This window comes from Ursus americanus, chromosome 22, assembly GCF_024610735.1.
Source record: "Ursus americanus isolate L20-20 chromosome 22, mUrsAme1.1.p, whole genome shotgun sequence".
NCBI classification, from domain to species: domain Eukaryota; kingdom Metazoa; phylum Chordata; class Mammalia; order Carnivora; family Ursidae; genus Ursus; species Ursus americanus.
The window spans coordinates 25143881-25165744 of NC_142148.1; the positions used below are offsets into that span (position 1 = coordinate 25143881).

Here is a 21864-nt window from a genome sequence, read left to right on the forward strand (position 1 = left end):
GGCTCCGCGAGGACGCCCCGCCCCAGGGCCGGCCGGGGGAGGAGCGCGGCGGCGGCGGCCGTGGCGAAAGTGCGGCTGCGGAAGCGCGGCGAGGCGGGCGGCGGCGAGGGAGGAAGCTGGGAGGCGGCGGGTCCTGCGGGGCCGAGCGGACGCCATGGGCCGGCTGCACTGCACGCAGGACCCCGTGCCCGAGGCCGTGGGCGGCGACATGCAGCAGCTGAACCAGCTGGGCGCGCAGGTGGGCCGGGCGGCCGGGGCGCGGGCCAGTGTGGGTCCCGAGGGCTGAGGGAGGGGAGGGCTGTGGGCCGAGGGCAACCTGGGGGCGAGGGGAGTGGGAGGGACTAGGCAGAAGGGCGTCTGGTGTGCGGTATGGCGATGGGGAGATTGGGGGACAGGCTGAGGGGAATCCGGGATCTGAGGCGAGTTTGGGGGGCCGAGGGAGCTCAAGAAGCCTACGGGGCAAGCTGAGGGGTCTCGGGGAGGGGCGTGTGGGGACTCAGAGGTGGGACTTCCAGGAGTCTTGAGAACGAGAATTTGTGGGGTCTTAGCAGAGGAACCGAGGGGAGTCTCGATAAGGCTGAAGGCAGTTTGGGGAACTGAGGTAATAGTGGGAGTTTGGGAAGCTGTGGAATTTGGTGGGCCAGGGACGGACTGAGATGTTCAGTAGGGAGACCAATGGAGGGTTCTGAGGGGGGGTCTGGGCATCCAGCGAGGGCCTGGGGTGGGGGAAGCGTGGAGTGGGAGGCAGGTAATCCGCAGTCACATAGTAATGGCCAGGCCAGGATGGGACTGTGGGGGCCTGAGGCCAGGGCCACAGCCCTACCCCCCAATGAAGGGGAGTATCTGGTAGTCCTCAAAGAAAGAAGCCTTCACTGTGGAGAACCCCCCCCCCCCCCAGCACACACACTTGGTAGTAGTGGAGCTGGCACAGCTGTTTTTTGCTTGCTCAAGCAGTAAATGCCAGTGAGCCAACTTCCTGATCCTGTGCTGATTGGGATACCCTTTTCAAAGCACCAAGGCAGCCCAAATAAATAGGTTAAAATGACACTCCTCACCACCGTTGTAAAGGCTCATCTGTTTCCCCCACTGGGTTGTAACTTCCCAGGAGGTAAGGTCCCTCTCCTCCATCTCAGTATCCCCCACAGCTTAACTGTTTTCTCATAAAGTAACACAAATTATAATGCAGACATACTCAAACCCTTTTGTCCGACAGGAATAAATAAATTGCAAGCCGAATATCTAATTTTACATTTTCTGGTAGTCACATTTTTTTTAAAGATTTTTATTTATCTATTTGACAGATAGCAGCGAGAGAGGGAACACAAGCAGGGGGAGTGGGAGAGGAAGAAGCAGGCTCCCAGTGGAGCAGGGAGCCCGATGTGGGGCTTGATCCCAGGACCCTGGGATCATGCCCTGAGCCGAAGGCAGACGTCCAACGACTGAGCCACCCAGGCACCCCTAGTAGTCACATGTAAAAATTCAAAAGAGGCCCCTGGGTTCTACTCTTGATTTTGGGATTGTGAGTTCAAGCCCTACATTGGGTGTAGAGATTACTTGAAAATAACATCATTGAAAAGTAAATAAATAGGGTGTCTGGGTGGCTCAGTCAAGCGTCTGTCTTTGGCTCTGGTCATGATCTCGGGTTCCTGGGATTGAGCCCTGCATTGGGCTCTTGTGCCCTCTCTCTCACTCTCTTGAATAGATGAAATCTTTTAAGAAAATAAAAATAAATAAAAATAAAAAGTAAAGTAAATAAAGGGGTGCCTAGGTGGCTCAGTCAGTTGAGCGTCTGCCTTTGGCTCAGGTCATGATCTCAGGGTCCTGGTATCGAGCCCCACATCAAGCACCCAGTTCAGTGGAGAGTCTGCTTCTCCCTCTGCCTCTCTCCCCCACCACTCATGCTCTCTAATAAATAAAAGTCTTTTTTAAAAAAGTAAATAAAAATGAAACAAAATATGTTTTCTTTAATCCACTATATGAAAGTATTGTAATCCATATAAAATGTAATCCATATAAAAATATCAGATATTTTACTTTTTGATACTAATTTTTCTTTATTTTTTATTTTTAAAGATTTTATTTATTTATTCGACAGAGATAGAGACAGCCAGCGAGAGAGGGAACACAAGCAGGGGGAGTGGGAGAGGAAGAAGCAGGCTTATAGCGGAGGAGCCTGATGTGGGGCTCGATCCCATAACGCCGGGATAACGCCCTGAGCTGAAGGCAGACGCTTAACCACTGTGCCACCCAGGCGCCCCTGATACTAATTTTTCTGATTCTGGTGTGCACTTTACACACATCTCAAATTAGACTATCCTTTTTCAAGTGTTTAATAGCTACATGTAGCTAGTGGCCACTTTATCATACAGCAATTCTAAGTGCTTTTATGTATATTATTAAGTAGTTGATTCCTTAGAACCACCCTAGGAGGTAGGTACTGTTATTATCCCCAATTCACAGATTAAGGAAACTGAATCACCACAGAGCAGTTAAACAAAAATAGCTGTCATTTATTGAGCATGTACCATGTGGCAGGCACTGTTTTCAGTGCTTCATGTGTAGCACCCCTAAAAGGTAGGTGCTGTTATTACTCTCTTTTTACAGATAAGAAAAATGGTTCTGGGAAAGAAATTGACCTGTTTAAGATCAGGCAGCCAGGAAGTGGTGGAGCCAGGAATTCAGGACGAGATGCTTGACTTTAGATTCTGGGGAATGAAATATACAGACCAGAGCTTTGTAGATGATCTCCCTAACTAGGTAGCTTAGTTTTCGCTTGTTTATGTGGCAGCATTTTCTGGAAGATTTCCATTTGGAGGATAAAAAAGATTCTGCTGCTAAAAAACTTTTTTGAAGCTACAGGATGATAGGATCCCTAAGGTTACCTCCAACTTGGTATTTATGGAAAAAACATAAACCACATCCTTTAAAATCAGAGCTTGCCCTCAGTATTCTTCTTCTTCTTCTTCTTCTTCTTCTTCTTCTTCTTCTTTCTTCTCCTTCTTCTTCTTCTTAAAGATTTTTATTTATTTGGCAGAAAGAGCACAAGTACGGTGAGAGGCAGGCAGAGGGAGAGGGAGCCTGCTGAGCAAGGAGCTGGATGTGGGGCTTGATCCCAGGACCCCGGGATCATGACCTGAGCTGAAGGCAGATGCTTAACCAACTGAGCCACCCAGGTGCCCCTGCCCTCAATATTATAACTTTAAAACACACACCAGGGGCACCTGGGTGACTCAGTAGTTTGGGCTTCTAACTCTTGATCTTGGCTCAGGTCTTGATCTCAGGGTTATGAGTTAGGCCTGTATTGGGCTCCACGTTGGGAGCCTATTTAAAAACCAAACCAAACAAACAAAACCCACTCTGGATCTTTACTTTTATTTTATTTATTTATTTTTTTTTTTTAAGTAGTAGTCTCTACACCCAGTGTGGGGTGGGGGAGCTCACACTCACAACCCCGGTATCAGGAGTTACATGCTCTTAAGACTGAGCCAGCCAGGTGCCCCTTTACCTTTGTTTTTAACACAGAAAACTTTTTCCTTGTGAGCAATTTACCAGAGCCCTTTCCCTGCCTTTTGTTGGATGATCAGATTTCTCCAAGTACCCACTCTATTAGCTGAATTTATTTTGAAGTCTGAGGCCTAGGCATCAAGGACAAAAAGAATCGTTGTATCAGTGTGGGTATTAACCATTTATTGCTCACTCAGTGGGTATTTTTCTGAATGCCTACTCTACACTGAATAGCCACTGAACCCACTGAGGTTTGCAAAGGCATGATGGACACAGCCTCTTATTCTGGGGAAGTTGTGATCTGCTAGGGCAGGTCAGAAAACAGAGATCCAAACAGTACTGAGTGCACCTAGATGTGTTTTCTGATGCCTGTGGCCAGTTCCTAGGTAATGAGCATCTTTGAGAATAGGATTAAAAAAAATAAGTTTTAGAATGGTTATGAGAGAGGAAGTTGAGAAAAATATAACAAGAAAACAAATGGTCTGCAATCTTCTCACCTAGCTGTAAATGAAAGCAACACAAAATTCAAACAGTATTTAAAGGTCTAAATTTTTTTTTTAAGATTTTATTTATTTATTTTGAGAGAGAGACCACAAGCCCCGGGGCAGAGGGAGAGGGAGAAACAGGCTTCCCACTGAGCAGGGACACCGAAGTGGGGCTGGATCCCAGGACCCCGGGGTCATGACCTGAGCTGAAGGCCGATGCTTAACCGACTGAGCCACCCCGGTGCCCCTAAAGGTATAAAACTGAAATAATACACCTATTTCTCTTGTCTGTAGAAACTCATTTAAATAGTTTCTTGTGTATCTTTGTAGAAAAGTCTACATCTGCCTGTATGTATATATGGGTGTCCTTTAAAATCTTTTTTTACACAAAAGGGATTGCATATGATATTCCTTGAAATGGATCTACCGTAATTTATTTAACCAGCCCTATATTAATAGACACTTAAGTTGCTTTCAGTTTTTTGTTTTTATGAATAATGCGGTCAATGAATTGCTTTGTGTAAATGTGTCTGGGTTTACTTTTTGGAACATATCTTAAGGGTATCTTCCTGCAATGGAATTACTAGGTCAAAAGATAGGAGTATTTAAAAATTAGATACGAAGATCAAATTGCCGTCTGGAAAGGTTGTCCCAGTTTATCCTCTCATCAACAGTGCAAGCATGTCTGTTTCCTGGTACTTTCACCAGCACTGGTGTTATCAAACTTTTATTTTTGAAGATCTGATAAGTTAAAAAGTGGTATTTCCTTATTTTACTGATTTGCATTTCTCATCTGGAATGATCTTAAACATCTTTCCATGTATTTACTGGTGAGAATAGTTAAGATTTGATTTCATGGATGGTGATGAGCAGATGAGCATTCCAGAAATAGACAGCTGTGCAGATACGAAGGCAAAGAATGGGGAAGGTGTTCAGGGAAGATATATTCAACAAATACTTAACCGTGCACTTCCAGAAACTACAGCTCTGTGACGATGCAAAGGCATACAAGGAACCTTCTCTGCTAAGGGGAGGAGTCTGTGTTTCTTATCAAGATTTAAAATTCTAAGTGCCCTCAGGCAAGGTTCCAAGAGGGAGCCTCAGAAGTTAAGAATCTGGGTAGGTAGGTCACTTTCTTTTTGGGAGGGTCATGGTGTCTGGGCACCAGGACGTTGAAGGATAAAGGAGGTTTTGGAAAATGGGAATGGGGGTGGGGCTCAGCATGTTCTGCAGACCAGATTAGGTTGAGGCCTCTCTTGAGCGGAGACATTGGGGGCCGGGGCTGAGGCCTCACAGGGAGGTTGAGCCTGAATGCTAGGCTGAGGCCTGGAAATGGAAAAGCCACTGGAGGGCTTCTGAGCTGCTCCATTTCTTAAAAGTCCCAGGGTGACATAGGAAATACAGTTAACCAAAGATCTGACAGTCCACAGGTTGTAGGGGGAAATAAAGGAAAACTCATAGTCTGAGGACACCGTCTGTTTTTGGTTTTGGTTTTTAAAGATTTTATTTATTTGAGAGAGACAGAGATAGAGCAGGAGCAGGGTGGAGGGAGCCTAATGTGGGGCTCAATCCCAGGACCTGGGGATCATGACCTGAGCTCAAGGCAGACGCTTAACCAACTGAGCCACCCAGGTGCTCCTGAGGACACCGTCTGAAACTAGTCCCTGACTTTTCTTGTTTTTACTATATAGAATCAGCAGTTATGCAAGGCTAATACCCAATATGATAAGTACTGTGGAAAGACAACCCCTGGATCAGCCTTGGTTAAAATGTTTCCAGGGAATATCCATGAAGTTTTGAGAAGGTAGACACTCTGTGCCATTGGCAGGTAGGAGTACAAATCCATGCAACTTCATTGCAAGACAATTTGGCAACATTTTCTCAGAATTTAAAATGCAGGGCACCTGGGTGGCTCAGTTGGTTAAGCAACTGCCTTTGGCTCATGTCATGATCCCGAGGTCCTGGGATCAAGTCCCACATTGTTTTCTCCTGCTCTGCGGGGAGCCTGCTTCTCCCTCTCCCTCTGCCTGCCATTCCTCCTGCTTGTGCTCTCTCTGTCAAAATCTTTTTTAAAAAAAAGTATTTAAAATGTATATATCATTTGACCTAAGATACATTTTTAAAATGTATTTTACAGACACACATGTCACAAAGAAATACATGGGAGGATATTCATTGCAGTTATTATTTAGAATAACAACAAAGCAGACATGCGGGTGCTAATGATTATCTCTAGGGAGCTAAATTACACTAAGTCTGTACAGTTCAATGCTGTGCAGTTGTTAAAAGATTAGGTAGAGGGTTGTCTGGCTGGCTCGGAGGAGTTCAAGCCTCATGTTGGGTGTAGAGATAACTTAAAAATAAAATCTTTTTTTTTTTTTAAGATTTTATTTATTTGACAGTAAGAAAGGGAACACAAGCAGGGGGAGTGGGAGAGGGAGAAGCAGTCTTCCTGCCAAGCAAGGAGCCCAATGTGGGACACGATCCCAGGACCCTGGGATTGTGACCTGAGCCGCCCAGGCGCCCCAAAAATAAAATCTTTTTAAAAACTGGGTACAGTTAGATCTACTGACAAGATGGATCTCTAATACATAATTGGGTGAAAAAAAGGCAAGGTGCAGGGTGTAGGTTCACTATCATCTCATTTGTATTAAAGGAAATTAAATTCAAATGCAATTCTGGGAAGGCCACAAAGGTGTTAGCAGTAACCACCTGTGGGCAGTGAGACTGAGATGGGGGGCAGGGAGAGTCATTTTATTTTATTGTTAAAAAAAAAAATGAAGGGCACCTGGGTGGCTCAGTCGATTAATAGGCTGCTTTCGGCTCGGGTCATGATCTCAGAGTCCTGGGATCTGAGTCCCACATCGGGCTCCCTGTTCAGGGAGGAGCCGCCTTCTCCCTCTTCTGTTCCCCCTGCTTGTGCTTGCTCTCCCTCTGTCTCTTTCTCTGTCAAATTAATAAATCTTTTAAAAAAGTATATAAACTTTTAAAATAATAAAATCTTTTTTTTTTTAAGATTTTATTTATTCACTTGTCAGAGAGACCACAAGCAGGAGAATGGCAGGCAGAGGGAGAAGCAGGCTCCCTGCTGAGCAAGGAGCCGGATGTGGGACTCAATACCAGAACCCTGGGATCCTGACCTGAGCTGAAGGCAACCACTTAACCAACTGAGCCACCCAGGTCTCCCTAATAAAATAAAATCTTAAAAAGAATAAGAGACTGTTCTAGGACAGTAGACAAAGTGTAAACTTTATTGTTTTGTCATATACATAAGATGTTTATTGTGGGGAAGAAACCCAGAAAATATGGATAGACAGAAGAAAATAAAAATCACCCAAAATCTCATTACATAGAAATAACTGCTTTGAAAGACAAGGTAGAGAAAAAAATTGGTATAGTATGTTAACATTTGTGTGGGGCAGAAAACAAAGAAATCATATATTTGGATTAGCTTATGTTTGAATAATAAATATGTGGAAATAGAAACAAACCAAAAAAAGCAACTACTTTTAATCTTCCAGTGGTCTCCCTTTCAGGTCCTGTATGTGTGTGTGTATGTGTGTGTACTTGGACCCTTGAGATGTGTGTATGCATGTGTATCTCCCAAGTGTTCCAATAAAATATACAAGGTTCTCAGACAATACCGTGGTACTGATATATTGACACTGGGTAGTGGGTGTTGTGAATATATGAACTTTAAGATGATCAGACAGGTATCAACACCTGTGTGTTGTCTCTTTAAGGGTCTATAGTTGGATGGGATGTGGGCACACTGACCCAGGAGTAGAATGTTACTGATGTTCTGTGTTATTCACTTCACAGCAGTTCTCGGCCTTGACAGAAGTGATTTTCCACTTCCTGACTGAGCCAAAAGAGGTAATGTACCTTGTGATAAGAAGAGTTCTGACTGTGGGTCTACAGCCCTGAGACGCTAAGCAAGTGAAGGCCTGGTTTCTTCCCTTTCTGCAGGTGGAAAGGTTTCTGGCTCAGCTCTCTGAGTTTGCCACCACCAATCAGATCAGTCTTGGCCCTCTCAGAAGCATCGTGAAAAGCCTCCTCCTGGTTCCAAATGGTGAGTAGCCTCTCTCAGCAGCTGAGGCCAGAGATGTTACTTGAATTCTTCCAGTCCAGAGAGTCTGCAGGCTGCTCTGGGCACTGAGCCAGCGCATTCAGTAGAGAACCAGACATGGGCGGGACTCGAAGTTCCAGGGATGGAAGCCAGGTACACAGACAACTGCAGTAAAATATAATAAAGGTACAGCTCGAAGTGCAGTCTGCATCCCAGCTTCCGTCCCCAAACTGCTATCTGGTCTTCTGCACAGTAAATACAGAAATTGAGAATAAGCATTTAGAAGCTTTTATATCAATTTGGCAAAAATTTTTTGAATATGCTGATTTTTTAAATGGGGCTTGTATTTTTTTTTTTCTTAAGATTTTATTTTGAAGGGATGCCTAGGTGGCTCAGTCAGTTAAACATCTGCCTTCAGCTCAGGTCATGATCCCAGGGTCCTGGGATCGAGTCCTGCATCAGGCTCCTTGCTTAGTAGGGAGCCTGCTTCTCCCTCTGCCTGCCTGCCTCTCTCTCCCTCTCTCTCTGACAAATAAATAAATAACTAAATAAATTTTTAAAAGATTTTATTTATTTATTTATTTGTCAGAGAGAGAGATCCAGTGAGAGAGGGAACGTAAGCAGGGGAAGTGGGAGAGGAGGAAGTAGGCTCCTGGCAGAGGAGTCCGATGTGGGGCTCGATCCCAGAACGCCAGGATCACGCCCTGAGCCGAAGGCAGATGCTTAACCAGTGAGCCACCCAGGTGCCCCATAAATAAATAAAATCTTAAAAAAATAATAAAAGATTTTATTTTAAAGTAATCTCTACACCCAGTGTGGGTCTCAGACTCATAACCCCAAAATCAGGAGTCGCATGTTCTAATGATTGAGCCAGCCAGGCACCCCAGGGGCTTTTTTTTTTTTTTTTTAATGTAAAATATACATAATGTAAAAATTACCATTTTAACCATTTGGGGCTTATACTTTGTATCCTTTTTAAAAAATTTTTCATTGTACTTTACAAAAATATCAGTCCACGATGGATTGAAAATAAAAAAGGTCTTTCGCTGCAGATGGTTTCAGAAGTAATTTGCCAAGCAATCAGGAAAAGTCTCTAGCCAGGAGGGAGGTGATCCCAAAGGTTTAGCTGTAGGGATATCCATCATAGCACTGTTTTGATGGTACAGAAAAATTAGAAACAAACTGCCCAGCATTTAAGAGGTTAGTGTCATGCGCTGTGGTCTGTTTTTACAGGGGAACATCATGGTGGTCAAAAATTCATGGTCCTGAGTTAGGTAGATGTGGGTCTGTCACTTGCTGAGTAGTGTCACTTTGTCCGGATACCCAATCTCTCCCAACCCTTAGCAACAACCCCTCTCTAACATTTTCCGGGCAATCTGAGCTTTTTCTTGGTATGTGGAGGGGGCTTGTTTTGAAGATTGTGATAATGTAAATGATATTCATAACATACTACCTCAGTAAAATGTTAATCTTATTTTTCAAATTCTGTAATAATTTAAAAAGATGCTGATGAGGAAAATGTAATGATACAGAAAATCATTCACAATATACTGTTCAATAAAAATAATAGTTTATAAAACTATCTACCGCAGGGCGCCTGGGTGGCACAGCGGTTAAGCGTCTGCCTTCGGCTCAGGGCGTGATCCCGGCGTTATGGGATCGAGCCCCACATCAGGCTCCTCCGCTATGAGCCTGCTTCTTCCTCTCCCACTCCCCCTGCTTGTGTTCCCTCTCTCGCTGGCTGTCTCTATCTCTGTCAAATAAATAAATAAAATCTTAAAAAAAAAAACAAAAAACAACTATCTACCGCAATCCTATTTTTGAAAAAAGAAAAAAAAAAGAATGTTAACTGTGGCTATATCTGGGTGGAAGGACTACAGGTTGTCTTAATTGTTTATTTTTGACTGCACACTGTCTAAAGAGTTGCTAGAATTAATTTGGCAATTCAGTCAAAAGTTCATTTTATTATAAAGAGAGGTGACGTTCGAGGCGGGTCTCAGAGTCAATCTGTGTTGACCAGGCTGAGAGGAGATAAAACAGCATTCCCATTTGCACATTTTACAAATTGGCAATGGACTGATCTTCCCAAGCTCTCAGCCCAGTGGTGCACTGAAAGTTGGGGCTTAATTTGTTTGTTCCTGTTGGGTGCCTTCCCATATCTTAGTGCGGGTCCTTTCCTTTGCCTGTCCTTTGCTCCTGAGATTCTCGAATCAGGGGGCTCGAATCAGAATATCCTGAGGTTTCCAACTCTGAAATTTTCTCATCCTCTGTTTGTGTAATTCTTGTATCTGTTGCAGCAGTTTTTTGTCTGCAGTTATCATTTTGGACTGTAATCGTTTACAGTTTTCTATTGTTCATGCTGTTTTACATGTGTCTATTTTGTGGCTTTAACCGAGAGCTTGTTCTTTGAAGTCCGGAGGATTTTGTACTTCTTTTCCTGAGCCAAGGTTACAAGAGAAGTGACGACATAAAGCAGATGCTTAGTACATGCTGCATGAGTTGAACTTGGGAGATCCTGTGACCCTCCCAGGGGATGTTGGGTATATATTTTTCAGGCAAGATTCATTGTCATTGTTTATAGCAGATCATTTTCTGTAGGTGCAGAGAATCCTGAGGAACTCATAGCATATCATTCAAGAGGTGGGCTTTGCAGGTGCATATGGATTTGAGTGTTAGTCACATTACCTATATAGCTATTCAACCTCGGTCAAATCAGCCTGTTTCTTATCTGAAAGAGTAATAAGAGCAGTATGGTTGTGGCATTAGAAATGGATGAGTTAATATATACAAAATACTTAAGACGGTGTTGGCTAAACTTTAGCTTTATGTATTGATAGTTCAAGTTAGTTTCAGTCCTGTGCCTTCTCAGATTATGAGGAGTAAGCATCTGAGGATGTAGCTTATAAGTCACTTTTTCTTTTCCTCAGCCCAGAACAAGTTCTTAGTCCTTCCTGCCTTACTGTGGCAGTAACATCTCCACTGCTTCCCTTCCATCCCTGGTTCCAGCCTGGCCTGGAGTACACTCCTGCAGCACAACTGGGATCATGTTGGACCTCATAGCTGTTGACTTCCATGCTGAGGTCCGTAAACCTCGGTGTGGTGTTCAAGGCTTCCCGACTCTCATCTGAAATACAGGGGCCTCCAGGTCCTCACCCTCTTCCTTGTCCTGCATCCTGGGCCTGCCTTGCACTAAGGCCTCTTCGTAGAAGTACAGCTTGTTAGAGCTAGGGGAGCCACCACCCTCCAGGTCAGTTGTCCCCAAATTGGTGTTTTCATCCAGAAAAGGCTTCTGTGATCAGCCAGAAACAGGAAGTACTGTCCTCTCCCACTACCCGAGCCTTGGAATCTTGAGAGACATATTCATTAACATATCTCAGGCTCTGAAAAGTCCCGCAATAAAGAAACCTGCTTATCCAGTATCTGAGAAACAGTTAACCATGAAACCCGTCTTTTCCTTCTCCTCCCCCTCCTTCTTCCCCTCCTACTCTTTCTTCTTGCAGGGAGAGGGTCAGGTAAAAGCTTTTTATAAATGCTGATCTAGTCTAATCTTTGTCTTACAGATAAAGAGACAGCGCCCTAGAGAAGGGAAGTGACTTGCTTAGGATCTTACAGTGGAAGAGCTGGGGCCAGTACCTCCCATGGTTGGCATGATGCCCAGTGGCTTTTGTTTATGTTTTTTAATGTTTTTCTTTTATACTTAGTATGTAATTCTTAAAAACACGTGGCTTCAGTAGTTATCAGCCCATAGCCAGATAGCTTCATCTACACCCCTCCCACTTCTCACTGCTGTCCAAACTGGATTATTTTAAAGCATATCTCAGAGGTCCTATCATTTTATTTCTGAATACCTAGTCATTATCTCTAAAGATAAAGGCCCCTTTTCCCCCTTATCAACCCCAATGCCATTATCGTATCTGAAATTAAAATATGCAGTCTGTTCAGATGTCCCCATTGTCTCATGCACTTTGTTTGTCTGTAGTTGGTTGCTGTCTTCAGGATCCAGGGAGGGCCCCCACGTTGCATTTGGTTGCTGGATGGCCCTTGTGTGCTTACTTGTCACCATGGCTACTTAACAGCTTAGAAATCTTGAGCCAAGTTACTGAACCTCTCTGAGAATCAGTGTCCTCAGAAAACAGAGCTTATGATAGGAGTTCACACATCATCATAAGAATAGAGAAAGATACTAAATGTGAAATACTTCAGTAAGTGGCAGTGCACTGCTGCTAATACTATGATTGTCTTCTAGACACAGATAACTCCTGGATTACAGATAACTTGGCTGTAGGGCTACTATTTAAGCCTGATTTTATTTTATTACTTAGCAAGATATCTGGCCCTTGTGGGTAACTGATTGTTTTTTAAGAAAAGGTGATAACTCTCCTTCTCTCCCAAAGGAGTTCTTTCTGGCTGGGCAAAAACAGAATAATCAGCATTGAACAGTAGTCACAAATGGTATTTAATCTGTTGAGCTGAGTTTCCCAGGACTCCCTACCTCACCCCACTCTATTACTTCTCTCTCTGGCACTTTTTAGTCGTACTCTGTATGGCTTCCTTACTTGTTTCATTATAGTTATGGTCTTTTGCTTCCCAATAGAATGTAAGCCTCATGAGGGCAGACATTGTCTTTGTGGTTCATTGATGTTTCCCAGCAGCTAGCATAGTGCTGGCACCTAGCAGGTCCTCAGTAAATGCACGTGCAGTGACTATGATTTCTGTCTTTCCATGAGCCTCAGGGAAGTGGATTCAATTGGTCAGCAATCACTAACTGAATAGGCCTTATCCGCTCTCCCATCTGCTTCCTTCTCCTGGAGGTTTACTCAATGCTTAGTTCTGTTCCTTGGACTTCCCTTATTACACTGAATAAGCTTATGAGGATTTTTGGCTAAAAGAATAATATATTAGCTTTTCCAACTGTTTCCTGGCAAAAGTAAAACCCTCACCCTGGACATAAACCTCTGTCTTGTCCCCCTTAGTGTTTGATGGCAATAAGGGTTTCCTAAGGCAACTATTCGGTAGAAATTGGGTGTTCAAGGACTTCATAAACCATCTCAGATGGTTATCTGTGTTTAAAGGAGGACATTCTCATATTTCCCTAAGTGGCATGTTCTGGGGACTCTAGACCTGGACTTGTAATTTGCTTTCTGTCTGACAGAGTCCAAGCTTCAGGCCTGTCATGTGCTTAGGAGAAAGGAATCACCAAAGGTGAAAGCTGAAAAAGAAGTTAAGACCTATAATCAACAATACTGTATTATAAACTTCAAGACTGCTAAGAGCTTAGATCTTTTTAAAGATTTTATGTATTTACCTGAGAGAAGAGAGCATGAGCAGGGGGAGAGGCAGACTCCCCACCAAGCAGGAGACTGATGCAGGGCTCAGTGTGGGGCTTGATCCCAGGACCCTGGGATCATGACCTGAGCCGAAGGCAGATGCTTAACCAGCTGAACCACCCATGCACCCCAGTAAGAACTTAGATCTTAAAGGTTCTAGGGGTGGGGCGCCTGGGTAGCGCAGTCGTTAAAGCGTCTGCCTTCGGCTCAGGGCGTGATCCTGGCGTACCAGGATCGAGTCCCACATCGGGCTCCTCCGTTGTGAGCCTGCTTCTTCCTCTCCCACTCCCCCTGCTGTGTTCCCTCTCTCGCTGGCTGTCTCTCTGTCACATAAATAAATAAAATCTTTAAAAAAAAAAAAAAAAAAGGTTCTAGGGGTGCCTGGGTGGCTTATTTGGTTAAGCGTCTACCTTTGGCTCAGGTCATGATCTCCGGGTCTTGGGATGCAGCCCTGGGTAGGGCTCCCTGCTCAGCGGAGAGTCTGCTTCTCCCTCTCCCTTTGCCTCTTCCTCCTGCTCTGTCTCTGTCTCTCTCTCTCTCAAATAAAAGTAAATAGAAACCTTAAAAAAAATCTTAAAGGTTCTAACCACAGAAAGGAAATGATAATTATGTGATGTGATAGAGATACTAGCTAATGGTATAGTAGCTATCATATTGCCATATGTAAATGTATCAAACCAACAGGTTGTACACCTTAAACTTACACAATGTTATATGTCAGTTGTAGCGCTCTCTCTCTCTTTTTTTATTTAAGATTTGTTTATTTGAGAGAGAGAGCAGGCAGGCAGGGCTGAGGGGGGAGGGGGAGGGGCAGAGGAAGAGCGAAAAGCCTGAAGCGGACTTCCCACTGAGAGTGGAGCTAGAGGGCCTGAGATTATTACCTGAGAGGAAACCAAGAGCCAGCTGCCCAACCGACTGAGCCATCCAGGCACCCATATGTCAATTATATCTTAATAAAAAGAAAGGAAGATTAATTGATTAACCGAGGGCTTGAAGCCTAGCATGATATAAATATATTTTTATTTTATTTTATTTTATTTTATTTTATTTTTTTAAAGATTTTTTATTTATGTATTTGACAGAGATAGAGACAGCCGGCGAGAGAGGGAACACAAGCAGGGGGAGTGGGAGAGGAAGAAGCAGGCTCATAGCGGAGGAGCCTGATGTGGGGCTCGATCCCATAACGCCAGGATCACGCCCTGAGCCGAAGGCAGACGCCTAACCGCTGTGCCACCCAGGCGCCCCTAAATATATTTTTAAAGTATGGCTGGGGACACAACAATGGACAAAAACAGACCAAGTCCTTTTTCTCATCAAACTGATATTCTGGTAGAAAAATCAACACTCAATATGTCCCATGAAGTTGGGTGGTTAGGAATGCATTGCAGAAAAGCACAGCAGTAGAAGGTGCCGGTGAAGAGCAGCTCCCCTTGAAATAGAGTAGCCAGGGATCCTTTTGGAGGTGAGATTCAAGGAGAGGCCGGAATGACGTGAGGGAACAGGCCACGTGCAGATTTGGGAAAGAGTGTCCCCAGCAGACAGAATTGCAAGGGCAAATGCCAGGAGGTAGGAACCCGACCGGCATATTACAGGAAAAGCTGAGTAAGCGAGGGAGAGAAGAGCTTAGGGGCTCTCGAGGCAGCCAGTTCCTGCAGGGCATTGTAAGAGCTCTGGATTTTATTGTGAGTGAAGGCGGAGCTGTTAGAGAGTTTTGAGCAGGGCAGAGACACGGTCTGACAGACGCAGGTTTTAACAAAATCACCTGGGTGTCCAGGCTGCCGTGTGGACGCCCCAAAGCCAGCACCGTCTCTGACGTTTGTCTTCACGACCAACGTTGCTGAAGAGCTTCGCACGTACATGCTCTCGGGAGCATTTCTGTTGGGGACCTCTTGGCAGTGCGGTTGTTGACTGTGGCTTTGCCAGATTTTCTCCCCAAAAGCTTAATCTTTCCTATCTTTAGTTTCCTGGTAAATTAAAGGTTTCAGTAGTGATCCCCACTTCAGACTACTTCGGGATCATCGAGCAAAATAATGGATTTGAGCTAGATAACACGCTAAGGAGCTGTACATGTGGTAGTTAACGAATGAATTGAATTGGCTAGGAAGTGGCCGTCGTGGAGGGCCTTTATGGCCAAGGTTTCCTTGTGTCTTGCCTTTTTTATTTCCCTATGGCTTCCTTGCTCAGTCTGATTTTGGCGATAAAAGATTTCCTCCCTTTGTTTACATGATTTATTTTTCGAGGACAAACAGCCTTTAGGATTGTTTTTCAGGAGTGAGCTGAGGGTGGGGAGTTGGGTTTAGGATATTACTCCAGGGCCTTCCCTGGATGGTGGTGGATGTCTCCTTATTCTTTAATTAGTCATCTTCTGGAAGACTAAGAAGTGGAAAATTTTAAAGCGGTTGCCAAATTGTGACTCTAGGCTGTAGCCCGCAGTTAAACATTGAGAAGCCCAGATTGCTGGCAACACTTTGTTTTCAGGAATTGGACCTCGCAAGCAGAACAAAGCGGGCCCCCACAGGGGAGTGCTCTCCGGGCTTGTGAGGGGAAGCTCTGCCCAGCCCCTCTGGAAGTGACTTGTGAATTGTAGAGGCCAACCGTTAGTCCATCTTTGTTTACCTCCCGAAAGCTGATTTTCTATGGCAGCTCTGTCCAACAGAACTATCTAAATAGATGGAAATGGTCTCTGAGCTGTACTGCTCAGTGCCGTGGCCACTGGACCTGTGTGGCCATTGAGGACTTGAAATAGTGCAACTGAGGAACAGAATTTTAAATTTTAATTTTATTTAATTTAGTTAATTTAAAATTTAGTGCTAGGAGATAAACGAAATTTAGATAACCACACATCTTCAGTGGTTCTGTATTGCACAGAGCAGCTCTAGGCTGTTGCCCTTAGGCCCAGCCTGACGTTGAGCTCCCCGACTTGGCTCCAGGAAATCTGTGGCCTCTTTCCTCACATCAGGTACCTCCAGCCCCAAGTCCATAAAGTCCTTCTTGTTCTCTAACTTCTTTCGTACTTTCTGGAGGGGTAAACACTTGTGTTGTACAAGAAACAAACCATGCTGTCCCATTCTCCAGTTGCTTCCTAAGTGCCTCTGCTCCACGGCTGGATTGACATTTTCCTGGAGGTAGCCACGTTGTTTGTGTATCCCCTTTGTCCTCTCTGTCATATCAGTTGTGTCTATTGATACTTACTGCCAGTTGATTAACTGATAAGCCCTTTTTAACTGATTTCTCCCGTTTCCAGGTGCCTTGAAGAAGAGTCTCACGGCCGATCAGGTTCGGGCTGATTTCATAACTCTTGGTAGGTCATTGCCAAGGTTGCTCAGGGTGACAGGCCTGGTGGTTCTTTATTATGTTAAAGTCTCCTTCTGTTCTCTTATAGGTCTTAGTGAGGAGAAAGCCACTTACTTTTCTGAAAAGGTATCATAATTCCTCTTAATCAAGGTTAATTAAGATTGTTTGCTTTTATTTCATGAAAAGAAACAAATGAGAAATGCCGACTAAGGAAAAACCATCAATCATTCTGTGTTATTTCCCCAGCTTAATGGCTTTCATGCAAATGACATACATACAGTGTTTAAACGGCACTGTTCAGTGCGTCTCTAATTTTTTGTCTCTGATTTGACTGACTTTAATTGTCATGCAGTTTTTGTCACAACCTGGGACTAAATCTTGGAATGAAAGAAAACATTTATATCGTCTTCTGTGCCTATTTACTACCCCTGTCTCCCAGATCTATACATACAGGCTGAGCCCTTGGTTCTGCATTCTTCCCCTTGTCTGTATAAATCCTAAACATTGCTGTGTTGGGGGGCAGAATGAAGAGGGGGCATTTTCCCCATTTTTATGACTTCTTCAGCTTTTTGCTTTTGTTTCAGTGGAAGCAGAGTGCCCCCACCCTTGCTCGATGGGCCATAGGACAGACTCTGATGATTAACCAGCTTATAGATATGGAGTGGAAATTTGGAGGTAACTAGTTAGAGCCAGTGCCGGATCATTTGGGGGCTGTAGGGTGGGGTTTCAGATGCTTTCGGATAGTTTCCATGGGAGAATATGTCCTCGGTCCTCACAGACAATTGGGACCAGCAGCTGCTTCTCTGTATTGCCGCTGGCATTTGGCAGCTGTTTCTATCCATGGTTCTCTATAAGTTGACTTCCTGAACGGCACGTTTGCTGTCCTCGTTCTCATCCCTACACGGCTTCTGCTGGACAGCCTGCAAGATCAGGGTGTTCAGAGTAGGTCTGTTGTCAACCTGTCACTTACTACTTTTCTCTTTTGTGTCACAGTGACATCTGGGAGCAGTGAACTGGAGAAAGTGGGAAGTATTTTTTTACAAGTAAGTCTCCAGATCTGTAAAAATGGATAGATTTTTGACTTGGTTAAAAAATTATTAAATCGACATTGAATTTTTCTAAAAAGACCAATTAAGTGGATGTTCACTGAAGTGCCTTGTGTACTTCAGAGCAGTGTTGTCAGCCAAAAATATGGTCACTAACATCCCGGGTGTCAGATTAATAGGATCCTGATAATTTTCTTAAAAGCTTGATTGTTCTATAATCATAAGAATTGTTAGAAGTTTTGGTGATTGTGGATCCAGATTGCACCTGCTTGACTCTCAAGTCGGAAGCTGGATGCTTTGATGTTTAAGTGAAAGGATTTCAAGAATTTCTTTGCCCTGTTGTCATCATTTTAATTTAAATTTTTATTTTATTTTTTTAAATCAGTTAAAGTTGGTGATTAAGAAAGGAAATCAAACTGAAAATTTGTACATAGGTGAGTCTGAATTCCTGTTTGAGCCTTCTCACTTTTTCCATGTTCTCTTCAGTCCGTGGGCTCATGAAGCACCACAAATCATTTCTTCTAGAAAAAAGTCATACGCGAGCTGTGGAGTAGCCATTCCACTGCCTCTCCTCTCATAAATAATAAGCCATCAGCAGGTTGGAGACCCCACAGTTGAAGAGCCTCTTTGAAAACGGGAAAGCGCAGGGAGAAGGGACAGCGAAGATTGAAGAGCAAGCAGCTCTTGCCGCAAAGTCGTGCTGAACATCCTGAATAATGCCCTTTCATCTCTTTGTGCTGTGGAGTTATGCCATTTTTAAATTCTCCACTTTTGTATGGAGCCGAGAACCTTTCCATGTTCAAGGCTCTCAGTTCTTTATTATGGTCGATTACCCATCAAGAGCTGCTTAGATGTACTAAGTCAAAAAAGAAAAAGAGAAAAAAATCTCTGGGTGGAAATTCATTTTCTTGGATGATTCTGTGGAGTTGGAAACATTTACCTGAAGCTGAATTTTCTCTCCCCAGAATTAACCTTGCCTCAGTTCTACAGCTTCCTGCACGAGATGGAGCGAGTCAGAGCCAGCATGGAGTGTTTGAGCTGATTTCTGGCCCTTCCCTGCCCCTTTCTCTTCCATGGGTGGCTGCTCTGAGAGGCACCTTGCCCACAGGCCTGTGGGGTGCTGATAAGGGCCCTGCTTGCTTCTTGGGAGCCCAGGTGCAAAGGTTTCTGGAAAACAACAGGATTAAGTACTTAAAGAGCCCTATACAATTACTCTGAATTCTTTGTGAGGGAACCTCCAGCACCTATCTCCCAGGACACTTTTTAGATATTCCAACAGGCTGTTGCATCTCAAATTCACGGGAGGAAGTAAGTGGTTACCTCCCTATCAAAGTTCCAGAGTAAACAGATCGGTGCCATCAAGATGCACACCGATCACCCTCCCCTCAGAAAAGCAAGGGCTTATTTATGGCTGACACACATGGGGAGCCCCCAGCGATTTTTCTACGCACTCTGCATTTGTGGTGGTGGTGGTGCATTGCTAATCAGTTTTTAATGGGGCACCTGTGTATAAATGTTGCTTGGTCTGCTCTGAAAAGAACTGAGGCCAACCTCTGTCCTCATTTGGGTTGTGCCCTGTTGTGTTGTAATGAGACTATTTTAGCTTGTTTTGGTTCAGGCTGACCTTCTCTGTTGGTTAGATGATGAATAAAAAAAGGTTCTAAGGAAAAGGTCTGAATCCAGTTGTGTCTCTGCATGGATGAAAGAGTCATCTGCCTTGCAGAGCGCTAGTGCTCTAATCTTCAACTGTTATTTTCCTGGTTTTGGTGAAGGCCCTGAGTCTTCAGTGAAATTAGCTGTGGTCCAAAAGCGGAATTTGTAAGAGCAGTTCAGGGAAGACTCGGGTTAAAAACATCATGAAAAGCATGAGTGCTTTGTGTTCTGATGACTTTAGGCCCCCATCTAGCATGTGGTTCAAAAGGTACATTGTAAAGTAATCCCTTCTCACCCCCATTCCCCAGTTACCTAGTTCCTTTCCCCAGGTAACCACTGTTACAGTTTATTCTGTGTTCTTCCGGACATATTTCTTGCATTTGCAAATATATAGGCATAGCGTTTGATTTTCTTCCCACACAAGTGGTGGTATAGTGTACACACGGCATCCCGTGTCTTGCGTTTTTTCTACTTCACTTGAAGATCATTCCACATCTGAACAGAGAAAGGGGAAAACAAACACAAACAGAGTGGGCTCTTCTTTGTAACAGATGCACCGTGTTTCTTCAAATGGGTGATTTTTTTAACTGGTTTTCTGCTAGTAGGTGTTTGGGTTGGTTCCATTCTTTTTCTCATATAAATCATTCTGCATCTGAATATTTTTGTATGTCATTGTGCATGTCTGGAAGTATATTTGTAAAGTAAATATATGGGTGTGGAATTGCTGGGTCAAAGAATATGTGCATTTATCAGAATGTAAAAAGGAATAAAAAAGATGATTCTACCTTCTCTCCCATTTACTGGGTTTCCCTACTGCCCTCCTCCAACAGATAACCCCTGCTGTTAGCTCCTTAAATATCCTTCCAGAGGGTTTTCCTCCCACATATGAGCAATAGAAATTTAAATTTTTACTTTTTGGTGTTTACACAGATGATTATACATTGTATATACTGTCCTTAATATATCTTGGAGAACTTTCCATATGAGTACATAAAAGTACATTCTTTCCTGTGGCTGTAGCATATTCACAGAACCATAGAGATATTGATTTTCAAGGATGGGCTCACATGATTGTGGAGACTTGGTAAGTCTAAAATCTGCAGAATTGGGGCTCCTGGGTGGCTCAGTCGGGTAAGTGTCCAGCTCTTGATTTCACCTCAGGTCATGATCTCAGGGTCATGAGATCGAGCAGGGTCATGAGATCGAGCATGATCAATCGAGAGACTGATCAAATGGATCAAATCCATTTGAGGATTCTGTCCTTCTCAGCTCCTCCCCCTGCTTGTGCGCTTTCTCTTTCAAATACATAAAATCTTCTTAAAAAACCCAAAAAACTGTAGGATAGGGGTGCCTGGCTGGCTCGGTCAGAAGAGCATGCAACTCTTCGGGGTGCCTGGGTGGCACAGCGGTTAAGCGTCTGCCTTTGGCTCAGGGTGTGATCCCAGTGTTCTGGGATCGAGCCCCACATCAGGCTCCTCCGCTAGGAGCCTGCTTCTTCCTCTCCCACTCCCCCTGCTTGTGTTCCCTCTCTCGCTGGCTGTCTCTATCCTGTCGAATAAATAAATAAAACCTAAAAAAAATAATAATAATAAAGATTTTATTTATTTCAGGGAAATGGAGTCCTAAAACCTGAAGCTGGTCAGTGGCCAGAGGTCAGTGCTACCCTGTGAGCCATGGGTATCCTGCTTTAGTTCAGAAGGGATCCTGAGAGACCTGAAATGGATTCAGCATGGCAAGCCATCCAGTGTTGGTCTCAGGATAATCCATAAGTTGTACCCATCTGGCCACTGGACAGATTCTGACCAAGGAGCTCCTTGCCCTGCCCAATTCAGGCCTTCCTGCCCTGCCTGGATCACAGCAGCAGCTTCCTGATGGCCCCACCCCAGTCTTCAACCTCATAGCTTCTGCAGTCTGACCTGTTTCCTGTGTGAGCATTCTTATGGGCAAATCTTGTCAGCAGACAGATCCAAACACTCATGACTGCATGGTATCCAGGGTAAAGCCCAAACCTCTTAGCACAACAAACCCCCCCAGTTTCACCCTGCCTATGCTTTCTACCCCTCCATCTCTCTTGCGTCTTGCCATGTATCTTGTACAGGAGTGTCTGGTCTACCAGTCTGCTGACAGCTGCCAAGCCACGAGGCCATCTGCCTCTTCTCCCATTGGATCTACAGTGCGTGTCCATCCTTCGAGAGGTAGCATCCAGGGCACTTATGAGGGCTTCCCCTGACATCGTCAGGCCATAATAAGGAGATCTCTGGTCTCTGTTAATACATCTAAAGAAGCCAGGAGTATAGGCTCTGGAGTCAGAATGCTTGGTTCCAGTCCTGGCTGCTCTGCTTTCCAGCTGTGTGACCTCAGGCAAGCTCCTGACTTCTCAGAACTTAAGTTTCCTCCTCTGTGAAATGGGTATAGTCCTTGCCTCACAGGGCTACTGGGCAGATCATAATGCCTGCTCAACTAACGGTGAGCTGTTCATTATCAAA

At 44.3% G+C, this 21864-nt stretch overlaps 1 protein-coding gene across 6 annotated transcripts in view; it reads left to right on the forward strand.

Annotated features, from left to right (window-relative positions):
* The first annotated feature begins 67 nt into the window (after positions 1 to 67).
* COMMD7 (COMM domain containing 7) overlaps positions 68 to 21864 on the forward strand; it is a 68919-nt gene continuing 47122 nt past the window's right edge. The window contains exons 1-9 of one of the 6 annotated variants that reach the window (XM_045806948.2): positions 69 to 238; positions 7812 to 7865; positions 7959 to 8061; positions 16630 to 16686; positions 16768 to 16805; positions 17264 to 17354; positions 17673 to 17722; positions 18111 to 18159; positions 18251 to 18684. In XM_045806948.2, coding sequence (XP_045662904.1) covers positions 155 to 238; positions 7812 to 7865; positions 7959 to 8061; positions 16630 to 16686; positions 16768 to 16805; positions 17264 to 17354; positions 17673 to 17722; positions 18111 to 18159; positions 18251 to 18279 — 555 coding nt within the window. In that variant the 5' untranslated portion in view covers positions 69 to 154 and the 3' untranslated portion in view covers positions 18280 to 18684. The other 5 variants (XM_045806938.2, XM_045806934.2, XM_087853666.1 and 2 more) reach the window with 5 other exon arrangements.